This window comes from Tigriopus californicus, chromosome 3, assembly GCF_007210705.1.
Source record: "Tigriopus californicus strain San Diego chromosome 3, Tcal_SD_v2.1, whole genome shotgun sequence".
Taxonomy (NCBI): domain Eukaryota; kingdom Metazoa; phylum Arthropoda; class Copepoda; order Harpacticoida; family Harpacticidae; genus Tigriopus; species Tigriopus californicus.
The window spans coordinates 11,541,251-11,557,603 of NC_081442.1; the positions used below are offsets into that span (position 1 = coordinate 11,541,251).

The 16,353-nt window shown below is 39.3% G+C and overlaps 2 protein-coding genes across 4 annotated transcripts; one reads left to right on the forward strand and one right to left on the reverse strand.

Moving 5' to 3' along the window:
• Positions 1-4,869: 4,869 nt before the first annotated feature.
• On the forward strand, positions 4,870-13,678 carry LOC131877827 (proton-coupled amino acid transporter 2-like). 3 transcript variants are annotated; one of them, XM_059223630.1, is made up of 10 exons: positions 4,870-5,037; positions 6,106-6,284; positions 9,427-9,497; positions 9,633-9,815; positions 11,024-11,299; positions 11,371-11,455; positions 11,851-12,065; positions 12,137-12,373; positions 12,917-13,083; positions 13,163-13,678. In XM_059223630.1, the coding sequence occupies exons 2-10, from the start codon at positions 6,255-6,257 to the stop codon at positions 13,399-13,401; spliced, it is 1,503 nt and encodes a 500-aa protein (XP_059079613.1). In that variant the 5' UTR covers positions 4,870-5,037; positions 6,106-6,254; the 3' UTR covers positions 13,402-13,678. The 3 variants fall into 3 exon arrangements, with proteins under 3 accessions (XP_059079613.1, XP_059079614.1, XP_059079611.1); XM_059223631.1 differs by lacking the exon at positions 6,106-6,284; XM_059223628.1 differs by lacking the exons at positions 4,870-5,037; positions 6,106-6,284 and adding an exon at positions 9,257-9,339.
• Positions 13,616-16,311, reverse strand: LOC131877826 (SET domain-containing protein SmydA-8-like). Its single transcript, XM_059223627.1, has 4 exons — positions 16,167-16,311; positions 15,715-16,104; positions 14,970-15,267; positions 13,616-14,404 (listed from the first exon to the last, which is right to left on the reverse strand). The coding sequence occupies exons 1-4, from the start codon at positions 16,309-16,311 to the stop codon at positions 13,675-13,677; spliced, it is 1,563 nt and encodes a 520-aa protein (XP_059079610.1). The 3' UTR covers positions 13,616-13,674.
• Between the last annotated feature and the right edge of the window lie 42 nt (positions 16,312-16,353).

Genomic DNA, 16,353 nt, shown 5'->3' on the forward strand with positions numbered 1-16,353 from the left:
GGTGATCAACGACAAGGGTCAGGAGGGAGCCAAATTAATCAGGGCTCAACCAATCATCTGGAATGGACAACAGGGTTAGGTTTGAATCGACAGTCACTTCTGAATAGCGACATGACAAGCGAGTTATTTTTGTTAGACTAAAGATGTGAAGGGACGTTTCAAGTGATCTGCGAGTCTTGGTATTAGACGGAACATTTTCAAAATATGGCCATAATTGGGCACATTGTTCTAGTTTTGACCTCAAATACTCTCTTTGTTCGAAAGATTAGGGCAGGTTGATGCCGAAAAAGAAACACAATCAGTCTCATTTTTGATTCAGGGCTTTTTTAAAATGCTTCATCTCTTCAATAATCTATGAGACTCCACTTTGGCTTGAGCTAATAACGTAATTGCGATTCAAAATGAAAAAAAGAATTCATTATTTTTATCTCATGCTGAAATGGGGTGATGCCATCCACTGACTTTGATACACGCCATTACTGGCTTGTTTCAGAAAAAAAAGAGTCATGACACGCTGCGTAATATATGAAGTGTTATCATGCCCAACCCTGTACTTCAATCTCGATCCAAAGTCAAACAAAACTAAAACATCAGTTTTAGATACCACGCCTAACCCCAAACTTCCATAGAGACGACATCTTAGTAGGAAACAGAGGTTATCATGTAAGCCTGTAAATCTACCAATAGTCCAATGACAAATCTGTCGCAATAGGGCTAGTCAAGTAAACGCGTTCATGGACAACTGTCGTTATTCCATGGAGTAAAATCAAAGACAACATGCCCAGCCAAACCGCACTGTGCATGCATTGGATTTTGACATTTTTTCCATTTTACATGCTTGTCCAGGCAATTAGCATTGTGGTATTGAGCTAATTTGATAGTGCGTTCACTGGTTAACACCAAACATGCTCATTTAGTAGGATTTTGTAAAGCAACTTGCTCAAAATCACTCACTTATTGAAAATTAAATGGGCAAATGGTGCGAGTTGACTGTGATGTTTGTCTTAGTTCTCCCTCCCCAAATTGCCCAAAATCAGTGTGCCGGACCACATTTGGCCATGAATTTCCTTTACATGACATCCCCTATACAGAATCACCGATAACTTCCCTTTGAACATTATCATGATATTTCTGACCCTTGATAAAAAATATGGGCGTGGCGGAGCGAATGGTCAACTCATGACTAATAACAGCGGTATGAATGAGCGTGTCCAATTCATCCTTTTTTTTTCAATCCCATCGATTTAAAAGGTATTTTCGCGCAATTACGCAGTTTTCATTTTTGATATTAGCGCTCCTGTTTTGGATTGGGGGTAAACTGGGCGAGACTTACTGAATAATGAAGGCGTGAGGCGGATCCGTGGATCCCAAGCCTATCCACGAAACCAATGCTATTGTAGGTTTCAATAAGTAATCATATAAACTCTATCAAATTGATACACAAACTGTCAAATGTTCGTCTCAGAATTTCTTTTGTCTCTCAACAGAGAAATCAGGGTAGCCGCAATATCATCGCACATATGGGCCAAAATGCCAATGTTAGTCTGCCAAGCCCTAAGCATGATAAATAAGTGACGCTTAAAAAAAAGACAGGACAAAATGAATAGCTGAAGTAAGAAATACGACAAAACATGGCCAAAACACGAGCAGCAACTCCCAGAATTTAAAGTCAAACCAGTATCAAAATGGCCACTAGAGTGTCAAAACTGGACGCCTGTTCTTGTCTCGAATTGCTGTTTCCGTGTCAGTCCGTGGATTTTCGAGCCAGGTCCAGCCTCGCTCGCTGAGCCTGTTTTCCTGACCAAGCGACAGCTGGCTGGGCCATTTCAGGGTAGGATCACAATCAGCTGATTGGTAGAACGAAGCTCTTCTTTGTCTGACATTTCCCCTTGGAAACAGAACCTCAACCAAGAGAAAAGGACTCATTTTCTGATGCAAACATCGCGATTATAACATGATTGAATAGAATAGCTCTTTTTTATGACATATGTAATAGCCATGAGGACTTATGTATTGTTGCTTTGGGTTGAAAATGGTCATTGTTTTGGAAATTACGCAGCAGCTGGCTGAGACAGGCGGCTGCCGTTGTCAATATTTCTCAAAGTACATTTTGCCAGGCGTTATGCGGTCTCCTCATGCATGCCTCATGGGACGAGCCTAGCTTTGGAAGCCTCAGGAGCAAAGCGCTGGATTTGAAACTATCGCCATCTGAACCTAGTAGCTCTGACATGGTTCAAACCAAACAGAACCCAGAGAGTAACCATGTTGTGATGAGCAAAACTTGTGGGACAACAAACTTAAAAAAGACTGAAGAAAGGTCTGAAGTGGAATTTTATTTCGATGTTTTCTATCATAAGAAAAAGTATCTTTGTGTGTGCCAAAACACGATTCTGCCAGATCTGGTACATTAGTCAAAGGACACATGAAATTGGAGAGTAATATGCTGCTATGAACTATAAGATCCAACTGACCTGGCCTGAAGCAAAAGAATCAGTGTTTGGAAAAAAAAAGATTTTTTACAACTTTTGAAAGTTGGGTAATTGGTTGGTGGCGCTTGCGTCGGATGACACCTTTTCGTAATCGAACAATTTGCTTCAGGTTTGGATTCGAGCTTCCAAACTTGGCTCGACATTATCAGTCATATGGACCCACATTAACCATTTCAGCTTGTTTTAACTTGATAATCAATGATTGCTTCGGCAACATTGATTGGTACAAAATGGGAGCCCCTTTACCTATGTTTACATCAACAAAAAAAAAAATACCACTGCCGTATCAGTGGGAACAAAATAATCAAATATAGCTCATGAACCGCTCACAGAAATTACTACAAAGAAGTCAGGACACTCAATGTAATTTAAGAAGCGAAGTGTATTCTTTGCCAACACTAGAGGTGACCACATTCCCTGGACTAACTGCTATTACCGCTGCGGTGACAAAACTGAAAAATATGCCACAAAATGGGCCAATGTGTACGATTTTTATGTTTTTTGAAAGGAGTTCATTCTTTAAGATTGAATGCCTCGACTTCATAACATTCATGGATTCGATGTATGTGTTTTGCTAATGAGCGTTTTCCTCCCTCGCTACCCTGTGAAAGTTCCTCCAGGCTTGCCACTGACGCTTTAAGTGTCTCTGCTTTTTGACCCTACAAATCATGACGTGCTTCGTTGTTTGCCTATAATCAAAAATGTGTTTAAGTCAAATTCACACGGATGTTATAATTCAAAGAAGATTATCGTACCTTTAGTAACCATCGGAAATTGTGAGCTATTTAAAGCAAGAGCAATGATGGGTGAATGAGTCCAATGTTAAATAATTAAAAACCTATTTTTTTAACTTATCTAATTTGCCTTTTAGCGATAAATAGCAATGGTAAGTCAGTTAATTTCTTACGCAAAAGTTTATTGTCTCTTGTCAATCTTGCGAGATTGACGTTTCGACGACCATTTTTGCTTAACAACAAACGGCAAGTTCTGAACTTCAATTCTTGAGGCAAAATTTATTGTTCATAATTGAACCGTCTATCATCAAAATTGAACTTTTCATTTACAAATCTAGTTTTTTTTCATTACTTTTCAGCATTACGTACGATAACTTTTCATCGTCTGAATGAGCTAGAGCTCATTTTCAACGGGACAAGACTATAAATGATGCATAACCGGCCTATTATTGCAGCAAGATTTTTTGTGGACCAAGCATATCAAGAGTGCAGTCATCATGATAGAGGCACTCTTTGCAGGTAGAAACCAATAGGAATGAGACAAGTCTGCTTTTGGTGATATATTCGTTTTTTTTCTCGCAAAAAAGAAAATAATACACTTAAGACAAACTTTTAGGGATATGCTTTATTTTATTTTATTTTTTTTCATATTTTTTTCGGGCTTCCTAACCGCTACTGGGATTGGAATTCCAGCCGTTCAAGACGAAAAATCTATTCATTTGATTTCACTTTTATTAAATATATATTATTTGATTGACCAAAAAATTAGAGTTGGCTGATTTGGCTAACCATTGAATAAAAGGTTGATTGGGAATTTTAGTCAAAAACTAAGTCTCAAATCCTGACATGCAAAATGCGATCGGCAAACCGCATGTACATGCAAAAAATCAAAAGGTTCTTTTTGTAGAAAATTGTACATTTCAACACTTTCATCAAATAAAATATGACAAGGGATACCCATGTATAAAAATGCTTTACTTGTTCAAAAACATTCAGAATCGTATATTTTGGGTATGGTTTGACCACAGAAATGGTTATAGTATACTGATTCAACATCTGGTCAGGAAAAACAGAAAAACGAGTTAGACAATTTGGATGATGCAGAACATTTTTGATTCAGACAGAAAAGAAAAAGCTCAGATACAAATCACAAAACTTTGGATCTCATCCACATTGCTAGTTACTACAGTGTGATTATGACCAGCTCATGGACTTTGTTGTTGAATTCATCTAGTTTCGTGCCTAGAACTTGCAACCATTAATCCATAAGAGAGTTGCCCATGATTTATTCAAATTCTGTACTCTGAAATCTACTTTTGAACGCAACACTCCATTCATGAAAAACGAAACCTCTGGTCTCGATTACCGAAGAAAATGAGTTAGACTCTTGACACCATGGCAATACACTAATGGGACACTAATGTCCTGAAATTCTGAATGCCGCCAAATACGATCTTGTTCCTTAGGGTCCTTTTATTGCGAAAAGTCTCTCTCTATACGATTGATATTTCTTTTTGTCAATTTTCTGTTTCATCCAACTGCGCTTTTCTTGCCTTTTTCATTTGCCATGCTCAGGAACGTTGCACTTTCATGAATTGACGCTTTTGGGAACACTGCTATAAACTCTACAGATCGCTGCTTCTTTCAGTTTGGAGTACATGGGCAGTGTGTTCATTTCGCCGAGGTTGTTCAAATGCCAATATTCATCATACGTGTTTCAGTATAAAGTGAGACTTTTCATTCGCATGTGACTCCTTTCGGTTATGATAATTTCCACGAGTGTTTTGTGATTTTGCTATAGGAAAACCCTTCATGTAAGTCCCTTCTGCGGCACAACGCGTTAAGAAGATGTTCTTGGAGGCGTTTTCTTGACCAAATATCTTGATTCACGTGACGTCTTGTAACTTGAGGATGATTATTTGGGGTTCAAATCATAGCTTCCTCTTCAGTCCATCTGTCTATTTAAGGAGTAAATAAGCGCTATATATCTTGTACAGAGGACCAGCAATTGATTCAATTACAAGATTTGTTTTTCAGTCTAAGTTTGCAACCATAGCTACAATGACAGTTTTTAGCATCTTGTTCTGGATAGTTATGTTTAATGGACAAACAGACCTTCTTTAACGCGTTTGAATTAAACAAACCTAAGTAGGCATCTTCAACCAAAAGTGCTACTGAAATCAGACAGATTTGATAGACGAAGTTTTATTTGCTATTTACTTAAATGTGATACTAAAAATGTATTCAAAATAACTTAAGGTAGAAATGCAAATGTAACACTTCCTTTCAATCTGCAAACCAAGTAATAACAAATCCAAGTCCTCAATGGCTTTCAAACATGAAAAATGGTTACCGCTTTGAACCAGATATCAAACAAGGAACTTTCTGTCATTCCACTCGTCACTTCAGCACAAACATGTTTTTGAATACATTGTATAAGGCCTACAAGTGGTGTGGAGGGCTTGAAATCTTGCGGCATGCAATCTTGTTGGTGACCTTGAAAGTACATTAAGAGAATCAACTTGAATGAAGAACAGTACAAGGGTCAACAACATTAAAATTCATGCATTTCCAACAACTGGAACGAGCCCAAAACAAAGAATGTGTGTAAGCCCCATGGGAAATCTCACGTGAGAAACAAATTAATGTAGCGGAACGCAGCATCTCGATAAAACTACATTTTCATTGATTCTCTTTGTCGAAAACTAGTCCAATAACATCCAGTTAGTTTGCCGATAGATTTTCGGTTTCGGATGCTCAAATGATGCATCACTTTATAAAGAGCAAGTGACCGCAAATCTGCGATTACTGAGCTGAATGACGTAAACACACGTTATAATTAAGTATCATTTATAGCATGCACTCTTCCTATTTTGCAACAGTCCTCTTCTTGATCTGTGGGTGAAGGGCACAAGCCATCCTTCTTTGGCTCAACTTTCCGAGCTGCTGTCCTCTTTGAGTCCCTTGGGTGGTGAGACCATCCAAATTATCTGCCAACTCACGACAACCACCACCGACCAACCGAGTTATCATGGCGACCAACTATGGGTCGATCAACAAGGTAAGTGGGTCACAAATCACAAGACGATGGATTTCTAACACTTTCTAAGTTGTATGTTGTACGTATTGTCGCTAACATAATACTGGTGTCGTGTTTCTGAGGAAAGTTTGGTTTAGGATTTCTCACTAACGTAGGGCTGAGCTCAAAATCAACGGGAATTTTAGGTTTCGATTTTCCACATAGCGTATCCTCGGGGCCCTTTGCTTCGTCTAGGTGCGAACCAACAAACCTAAAAACAAAAACAAAATATGCTCTTAAGATGCCGCAAGATCAAAGAGGAGCCTGATTGAAAATTCGAGTTAGTTAATTTAACTTTCACGTTCATTAATGGCTATCTTGCACTGCTACTATACATCTGGGGTAAGTAAACCCCCACACAAAATTGAATTATTCATTCTTTTTTTATATGAATATTTGCTATTCATACCTTGTAAAATCTCAGGGTTACGCATTATGCTTCATAAGCCTATCTGCTCTTCACGAACAAAATAAAGGTTTGAATTGCCGAAGACGTTTACTAGTGCCGGGGAGAGGAGAGTCAGGTAAAGCAAAAAGACTCGTCATGGGGAAATTTTATGAAGAAATAAATAAAAATTTGACGAGTCCGTACTCGAGTCCGGTCAATTCCTACAAAATCGAGTAAAAGGCTCGAGTCCACCCGGATTTGAGTCCGTACTCGCCCCAGCACTAACCTTCGCCATGCTATGAGCTCTTTTAGGTTGTTTGTTGGCACTTAGACTAGGTAGAGGGCGCTGTTGAACGAGCAGAAAGGCTCCATGGCGACTCCTTGAGCCGACCAAGGAACAAGCGTCAATCTCGAAACCTCTGCTCTTTTGGGAGGTCACTGGTTGAGATAGTATTGCCTACACAACACATTTTGCTTTGGCGCTTCAATTAGAGTTTGGATTTTGAGTGCAATCATTTTGAATTACGTTAACATTTGAATTGGGTTATATTTCATTTTCACGTTTTCGATATTTTCTCACACAGACAGCAAACTTGGAATGTATGTACTGTTTTCTGTCGGATATCACTTTTTGCACATGTTCTCTTGAAATAGTAAATTTAATTTTCAAATTTTTCGTTAACCGGAAAAAACGTAAGTGGTTCATAGTTTTTTTAAAAGCTTTTATTTTTAAATCGAGGTTGAACGCTTCAAAAAACAGACATATTTAGTTAGAATGCTTTAGAGCAACAACAAGAAGATCTTGGAAACACTCTCGTTCACTTCCAATCATTGGTAGCTCATTTTTAGCATGATTCAAACTTTTCTTGTGGTTAAAGTAGTACTATTTAAACGCATTTTACCCCAGCTTCTGTATTAGAGTTGGAAAGAGTACAGACTCGAGTTTTTTACTTGATTGTGGAGAAATTGGCCGAACTCGAATCTTTTAGAAAGGGCTCGAGTACAGACTTGTTAAAACAAAACAATATATATTCATTTTTTCTTAGATTTTCGCAAGACGAGTCTTTTTTCTAGAACTGACTATAGTAAAAGACTCGATTCCGGCAAAAAGTCAAAAAAAAATCAATCAGAGGACTCGTAGGACCCCGACTTTTGCCGGACTCGCCCCTGTACTATTCTGTAAGTTCTCATTTTGCCCGAACGAACCATGTATGTAAGAACGAATGTCAATCTGCTATTTGAAAAGTGATCTTCCGCCAGGTCGGCTGGAGCAATCATAATTGGTATGAATTTAGAGGATGTTCTGAATCGTAATTTTTTGTAGAAGTACGCCTACCGAAGAAAAAAATATGTCCCTCTTTTTGCAACGACACACTTGAATGTCTCTAATTAGTGAAATGTTTCACAAATGTTAAGTTTATTTGGACAACTATAGTGTAGGAGGACACTTCAACATTGCTACTCTACAATAACAAAAGTTAAACCAATTCACCAAATATTGATGCAATATCCTTCCTTCTTAGCCATTTTGGCTCTCCATGTGCTTTTTGAACTTATTCAATCAATATCACAAATCCATGACGCTCAACAGCCCCTCAACATTTTTGCAATTGATGGTTATAACCATTGTATACACGTAGTGTGCTCGCACACCTTTAGCGTAGAACTTCCGAAGCACAAACCAAATCTTCCTGAATTGAACAAAATACATTTTCTGACTGAATAAAGTGAAGGATCACAATGATTTGAAATTAAGCAAAAAATCTCAACTCTTTTAGTATTCATGTTTTAGAGTATCATTCTTAAAGTTCGTACTCCATTGCCTGTTGTATTGACCAATTTATATCAATGGTTTTCTATGTAAAGGCTGCTCAATTGATGTCGTATAAAACAACTGTTTACCTAAGTATTTCTCATACAACATTTCTTGAGATATGCTTTTATTCTTATGACAATGAAACCTATAAAAGCTGTTTGAGGATGTCAATAAATATATATTAAAAAGGAAAAAAGATTGCTCATGTTAAAACATAACAATCACAAAATGCTGCATAGCCTACCTTTTCGCTTATCTTAAATACTCATTGTCATATTGCGATTGATTCGGATTCATTTTTTCATAAGGTTTTTCGGAAATTCTTCCTTCGCACGTCACATCATAATGATAAATAATAATAAAAACACGAAAGGGCTTTTAGAGGCCACCCCTCGTCAGATGTTTCTCCACCATGTCGTTATATGTTCTGGCAAACAACTTCACAGTCTTGAAAGCCTTTTTTCCTTCTTCACATTGGGATGGCCAATGAGATGAAAGTCGCTTAGAAGGCCGCAAGTAAGGCCACAACGTTATACTTCGTGCGGCTGTTGATATGGAATATGTGAGTTGAATAAGGAGGGAAAGGTACCACTTTGAGGATCGAAATGAACAGGCCAGGGGCTTGGTAGGCTATTTCTGCCTTCATACAGAGGAGATAACACGTTTTTGTCAGTGACATGCAAAGAGAAGGAGGGCCTTCTGTATCCACAGATGTTTACTTTTGAACACTTATGTCGAGTTCGATTCGTAGTAGCGAGTGAGGATGCTTGAGTGTCATGAAGCCAAAGGCCAGCCCAGGCAACACCTCCATCCCGCTCCAAGTGGTTTTAAAGGTCGGAAATGGCCTTTAGATTGAGTTCGTCTGGCCCCGAAGGCTCCACCCACCTTGTTGTAACCAAAAAATGTGATTCTTTTTACAGAAAGCCCGGAGCAGAATGTCCAACAAGGCCGAGGATGAGGCCATACCTTTGCTGGATTCGGGCGATGAGTTGTGAGTAAACTGATTTTTTTTTCGGGGGAGGGTGTTTCAAATCATTCAACCTCAAAGATATGAATAGACACAGAGTGATTGAGTGTTGCTTCGGTGTCTTGCGTCCTACATGATGAGCTCGAATTGTAATTTCAGGGACACATCGACTGCCAACAATGCATCCAGGATACCGAACGAGATTTCGACGGGTCAAGGCAATCCCGTGGATCTGGTGAGTTCGGAGGAAGGAGAAGGCCAAGGTCATGGAAGCAATGGGAGTGACAGTGATACCTCAGTGTCCTTTGATCCGGCCGATGAACGAGGACCAGATGTGATTTCGTAAGTGGGCACCAAAATCCAGTGTTTTTGTGCTAGAAAGTTGAAACTGTTTGTCACACTTGCTTTTAGCTTTTTGAGTGCATTTGCATTGTTGAAAACCCACATTAATGTGTAAGGTATCAGAGAGATACAATATTGGCTTGCACCACCCTGAGATGTCGAGACATATCCTTCCATTGAGTGTCCGCTCAAAACGAGTAAAATCAAATGTCAATTAATACTTTCTATGTAAGCCAGAATGACGTGTAGGGATGGGCATCGTGAACCAAGTAATAAACCTTTTCAACTTGCATTCATAAATTGACCACATTTTGTTGATACCTTGTATTTTTTGCCCACTTCCTTACCTCAAGTGGGAATGTAATCCTAATTCCCAGTACTTCAAATTTGAGCTTATCATATAACGGCTTATTGATATAATATCTGATCCATCAACAAATTAGAGTCTGCGGATTAGGCTAACCCGTGAATGTTGGGTTGATGAGGAGTATCGGTCACGAACTTGTCCAAGTATGTCTTAAATCGTGTTGCAGGATCAACCCCTACATATTCCTGCGCCGTATATTAGCTAACATATTTACAGGCTGAATCAATCAGCGCCCATCTTTGATTACAAATTGAAACGGAAGCAAAGGTACTGATTGGATCATATAAAGCGGGTTTAAAATTGGGACACATAAAGAACCATTGATTAAGAAGGAAAAGAGTGTAGTCATAAGTTAACGTTTTAGGAAAAAAAGAAAAGCAGTATTGAATTCGTTCGGTCACGCAACGAGAATATTAATCGTTAATTGCTGAATTTAATATAGTTCATGTTTAACTTACTAGCGCCCACCTTTGCATGCAGCTTATGCAAATTGCTTAGAGAACATCAGACCCGTGATGGCATTACATGCATTTATTGAAGGATCACCTCACAATCTTAAAATTAAACTAGACAATGCAAATGTATGTAATCTTTGTTACAATCTTAATTGTCCCCATTACCTCCAACCACACTTTTTATATTTAGATAACCTACCATCTCTAAAAAAAAAATCCTCAATCGTTTGGGTCCCAATTTTGCCCTCAATTTTGCACTTTAGTATCAACCCCGATGGTCAAAAAGAAAAGAAAACAACTTACAATTGCATTCGATTGACCCCCTTGAAAATCCCAGTAACCTTCAAGTTCGCAAGAGTTTGAAAAATGTCGTATTTTGTTTTCAGAAACTTTGACACAATCGTTCACATGTTGAAAGGCAACATCGGCACGGGGATCCTGGCCATGCCTGACGCTATCAAGAACTCCGGTTTGACGGTGGGCAATATAGGACTGGTTCTAATGGGCATCATTTGCGTCCATTGTATGCACATGTTGGTCAAATCCGCCCAAGAGCTTTGTCGACGGGTCAAAGTGCATTCACTGACCTACCCGAATGTGACTCGACAGGCTTTCGCCACTTCTCAGTCACCCAAGCTAAGGAGATTTGCCAAAACTGCCAAGTGAGATGAGAAAATGACATAGGGATATTTGATTAGATGATTCGTTTACATTTTGTTGTTGTTGTTTTTAGATCTGCAACTAATGTATTTCTATGCATCACTCAGCTCGGATTTTGCTGCGTGTACTTCGTATTTGTATCACAAAACCTCAAACGGGTAAGTTTCACAAGTAACAGGGTCAAAGGTTCAATGAAAAATTTGCAAAAAAAAAAATATCAAGGGGTCATTGATTGATAAGCAAAGTACAATTTCTACTTTTTAAACAATAAGAAGGAAATGTTGACAATTAAAAGCAAAAGTTTTCCACATTCTTTGTTTTTTGTAATGTTTCGTCGTTTTTTGTTTTCCATTTAGTTTCATAATATCTTTCTTTTGAAAAAAAATGAGAAATTGGACATTGGGTAATTTTTGGAGGCCATTCCAATACTTCTTAAAGCCAATCATGAATCTCACGCAGTTACCTTCATTGAAAAATGCAACAAAGTTTACCTTGCCGCTAGTAAATTTACGATACAAAACTCATTATATTTGCCTACTTGATGCCTTTATAGGTTGTTGATCATCATTGGCAGGAGATGGATTATCATTTCTACATGGCCCTTGTGCTCATTCCAATGTTGGCACTGTGTTCAGTGCGAAACCTCAAGTACCTGGCGCCCGTGTCCATGTTCGCCAACATTGTTCAATTCGTGGGCCTAGGGATCATCATGTTCTATTTGGTCCAAGACCTCCCGAAGACATGGGAACGCAAGCAATTCTCCTCATGGTAAGGTTCAATGATGGAGGCTTTGATGGTTGGTGTGGTGGAGATTCTCATTTTTTCACCTCATAACCTAGGGGACAACTGCCTTTATACTTTGGGACCGCGATCTATGCATTCGAAGGCATTGGGGTGGTTTTGCCGCTAGAAAACAAGATGAAGCATCCCAGAGACTTGAAAGGATGGAATGGAGTGTTGAACACTTCCATGGTCATCGTGATTTGCCTCTACATCGCCATTGGCTTCTTTGGATACCTCAAATATGGCGATGATGTGTTGGGAAGCATCACTTTGAATCTGCCTGTTGAAGAATGGTGAGTAAGCACTATGAATAATGGCACAAGACAGGGATTATTAGGACGTCAGAGGTCGCGTGGGTGGAGAGTACCTAAAAATCCAGGACGACCCAATGATCATCGTCGGAAACCCCTAGGCTGGGGTATTGTTTAAGAAACAGTTCTAGTTTGAGGTAGAAGAAGCTACATTGGCAATTTAAAAACCCTGCTGGGCATTAAATAGGCTACAACGGGTGCAAGAAGGTAAGTTAATTGGGAAATTGTGTTCCTAAAGCTTCTCAAAACAAATGGTCTTCCCCTAAATCTGGTCAACCTGAAGAAACCTTTAGCAAATTGCTTGAAGTTATTAATGTCTATATGAAGCTTTCCATCAATATCAGATTCAAGGGGTCTTCAAGAGTAGGCTTCAATGCACGAGAAAAAGTGTCAAACCTCAGAACGTCGAGTCTGTCATTGCTTCTTTTTATTCCAACTGAACTAAGAGTCGTCTTCGCTATTGTCCGTACATTTTGGGCAAGATTTTAGATTTTAGATACATATATGATATCCATTGCCTCTCAGGTTGGCACAAGCCGTGATGGTGATGATGTCCGTGGCCATATTCTTCTCGTATGCCCTGCAATTCTACGTCCCTCTAGAAATCGTCCTCCCTTTGGTGGCTGATCGATTTCCATCTCGGCCCCTGCTCACTGAAATGATTGTCAGATACTGCCTAGTGATCCTCACTTGTGAGTCTATAGTGAATTGGATTTTCATGTTAAAGAGCTTACTCTGTTATTATTATTATTATTTCATCTTACTTTATAGTTGCTCTAGCGGCCGCCATTCCTCGGTTGGATCTCTTCATTTCGTTGGTGGGAGCTGTGAGCTCGTCCACCTTGGCCTTGATGGCCCCACCTGTTATCGAAATGATGACATTTTGGCCGACTTTGAGCCGGCTCTCGGTGGTCAAAAACATTTTCATATTCAGCTTAGGATTCCTGGGCTTCTTTACCGGTACTTATGTCAGCCTTCAGAATATCATTGAATATTTTGCAACGGGATGAAGTGATCGAAAAAGTCCCAGAAACAACAGACCCATGACTGATCGTTCTGTGCCTTATTTATCCTATTAACTTCAATGCATTTGCAATTCCCCGTGGTCTTATCGAAAGCGGGCCCGAAAGGTGATATTTCTGAGTGATTTTGAATGAACTTGTGTCGACCGTATATATTTTTGCATCGCTTTTGAACCTCGAAACGTTCGAAAACACAACTTGATCTGAGAGTGAGTGCGATTAAGTTTCAATACCCTAAAAAGGCAAATAAAGTCGTTTCAATCAATATCCCATGAAAATGGATTGGTAGTAGGCCAAATAGACGCGGAGAAACTTCTCTTCGCGAAGGACATTTTCCAATTGGTCCTCATTGATGAATCCCGCCTTGAAATCCCGCGTAGCCACGTGGACCTTCGTTTGAGTCATCTGAACCAGCATTTTAGCTCTCCAAACCGAGTAGCCCGGATCAACCTTACCATTGGTGTCCAGGACCTGATGGCAGACCTGAATTTTGCGATCCAGCTCAGGACGCGTCATTTTGGCCAATCCTCCAAAGGCTGGACTGCCATAAAGGATAGCTAATTGAGAATTGATATCCGTGAGTATTTGATGGCCTGGGTGTAAGGTGGTACTGAATTTATGAAGACATTCTTCATAATGGTGGATGAGATTGGTTTGCGGTTCAGAAGCACTCACCTCCTCAACGCAGCGGTCGAGGTAGGTTTGGAGGTGATCAACGGAAGATTCCGACGAACAATTTTGACAACTCCACAAAGCGTCAGGATTAAGGGGTTCTTTGGAGAGGACAGTGCCATGTTTACATTCAGTACAAGTAAATGCACTTAGATAGGATCCAAGTTCAGTTGGATCAGCACAGCGTGGACATTCACATTCAAAATACCATTTGGAACGTAAAATGAACTTTCGGATTGCTGTCCCATTGAGAGGCTTCACATATTGGCTGGTGAGCTCTTCTCCAGCTAGGATGGGAAAACTGGCTCTCACCTGCAATCTAAAGGGTTCAATAATCACTAAAAAGCGATTTGATTATCTTATTTAGGCAAAAAAAGTTGAGTTTAAATTGTTTAAGAATTAGGCCAAAGATGAAACTTGTACCTAATACTTTTCATGTACAGGATGCTAGAAAAACTTATTCCGTGTTTTTAAGTAAATGCTTTTCGTATAAAAAAAAACTCAGGTTTTGAATAAAGAATTAATCATCCATGTAAAAACCAACCATTTTTCCCCTCTGATTCTGACTGGTACGGGCATGAAACTCGAACAAATAGAGATAAGATAATAATGCAAGCTGCACAGAATTTCCACATTCATTTTTTCGGTCTTGATTCTTGATTAGAGATTATCTTCAAGGTTCAAAAAATGCAAGGCTGCAGTTTCAAACGGGTAATATCATTGTTTTGACAATTTCAAATTCATCATTTACTTTTTTGCGTATATTGTGTGAAAATGAAATATCAAGCGTAAATTAAAGATAAAAATAAAAATACTGAGCTCTCAAAAAAATACAGTTTTTTGATTAGTTGTAACCACGTTTCCGTCCAAGACTTTAGCCTTACTTTTGATCCAAATGCTTGATGGACTTGGTATTGCAGATGCATCGGTGATTGATTCGAGCAAATGTAGGATACAACCCAGTTCCACGACCTCCATTGCGCAAGTTCAAATTGGCGCTGTTGGTGATGCCAATGCCTAAGATCCTCAAAGCATCTTGAATGTCGCTCTTCGGGAAGTGTTCCTCCAACCTTGGAATCACCTCTGTCATCCAGAGTTGCCAGGTTGGATTGCCCTCTTGCTTTCGTTGCTCATTATGATCTACCAATCGCATTATGTCAATCCATGCGTCTGGTTTGGTAGCTGAAATTGTTCAAATATTCATAAGTCTTCTTCCCTCTGAGTGATCGGCAAAACATTAGTGGTATCAAAACTTTTAAAATATTAATCAAGACTTTGTCCAAGAATAGAAGATTGTCCCCAAATTGAATCTGACAAATTTTATAGTTAGAGAAACATAAATCTTAGATCGAATCGAATGGTTCTAGATAACCTGTTTTAAAAACCGAGTGTTATGAAAACTGTATTTTTTGCGACCTTGGTAACCGTTATTGGGAAATTGAGTAATTGTACCGCATCACATTTGAAATCAATTGATTTGCAGCAATTGCATCTCAAAAGTATTTTACCCGAGTCTGGCCATGCCTTGGCGGGAAATCAAATGAAATATCAATTACATTCCAACTAAGGTTGAACTTTCCGGCTTATTTCCCCTACATGCTTATCAACCAAAGTCGGATGTATCCTCACCTTTCAACTCTAAACCTCGAAGAACATTGACCACCGAATAATCAAAGGTAATAATGCCATTCTCTTCACACGCCTCCAATTCCTCGTCGTGCTCCATGTTTTTCTTCTTTTTCCTCCTCGAAACCTGGTTTGTCGCTTGAATTTCCAGATTAGCTTGTGCCATCCTACTACATTCCGTCTTTGAATGGAGCTTGGATGATTCGGAACAAGGTGGTCCACACATTGGAAACCGACACCCTGCACATCTGAGTGTATTGTCCAGATCCGCAATGGGCTTAAAACACTCCAGACATTGAGGCAGACTCTTCACATAGGGACCGTGAAACAGGGGATACTCTTCCAGAATAACCTCCATGGCCCGAATATTCCTCGTGGCCACCATATGGTGTCCTAAGAAATATTTCTTAGACACTTAATGAACAAAAACAACGTGTTGATTGAATGTCACGTACCTTTTTGCTCGTCATAATTGATCTTGAAAGGAAGGCACTTTCCGTCGAAGCGGTGATAATCAAAGTGGTTTGGGCAGCAATATGGAAATAGATGGCAATCCGAGCAATTGTTCTGGGCATTCTCTCGACAATAGCCACACAACATGTTTCTTGTGTCTTCTTCTTTCACGTTTGACCTGGCTTCTTC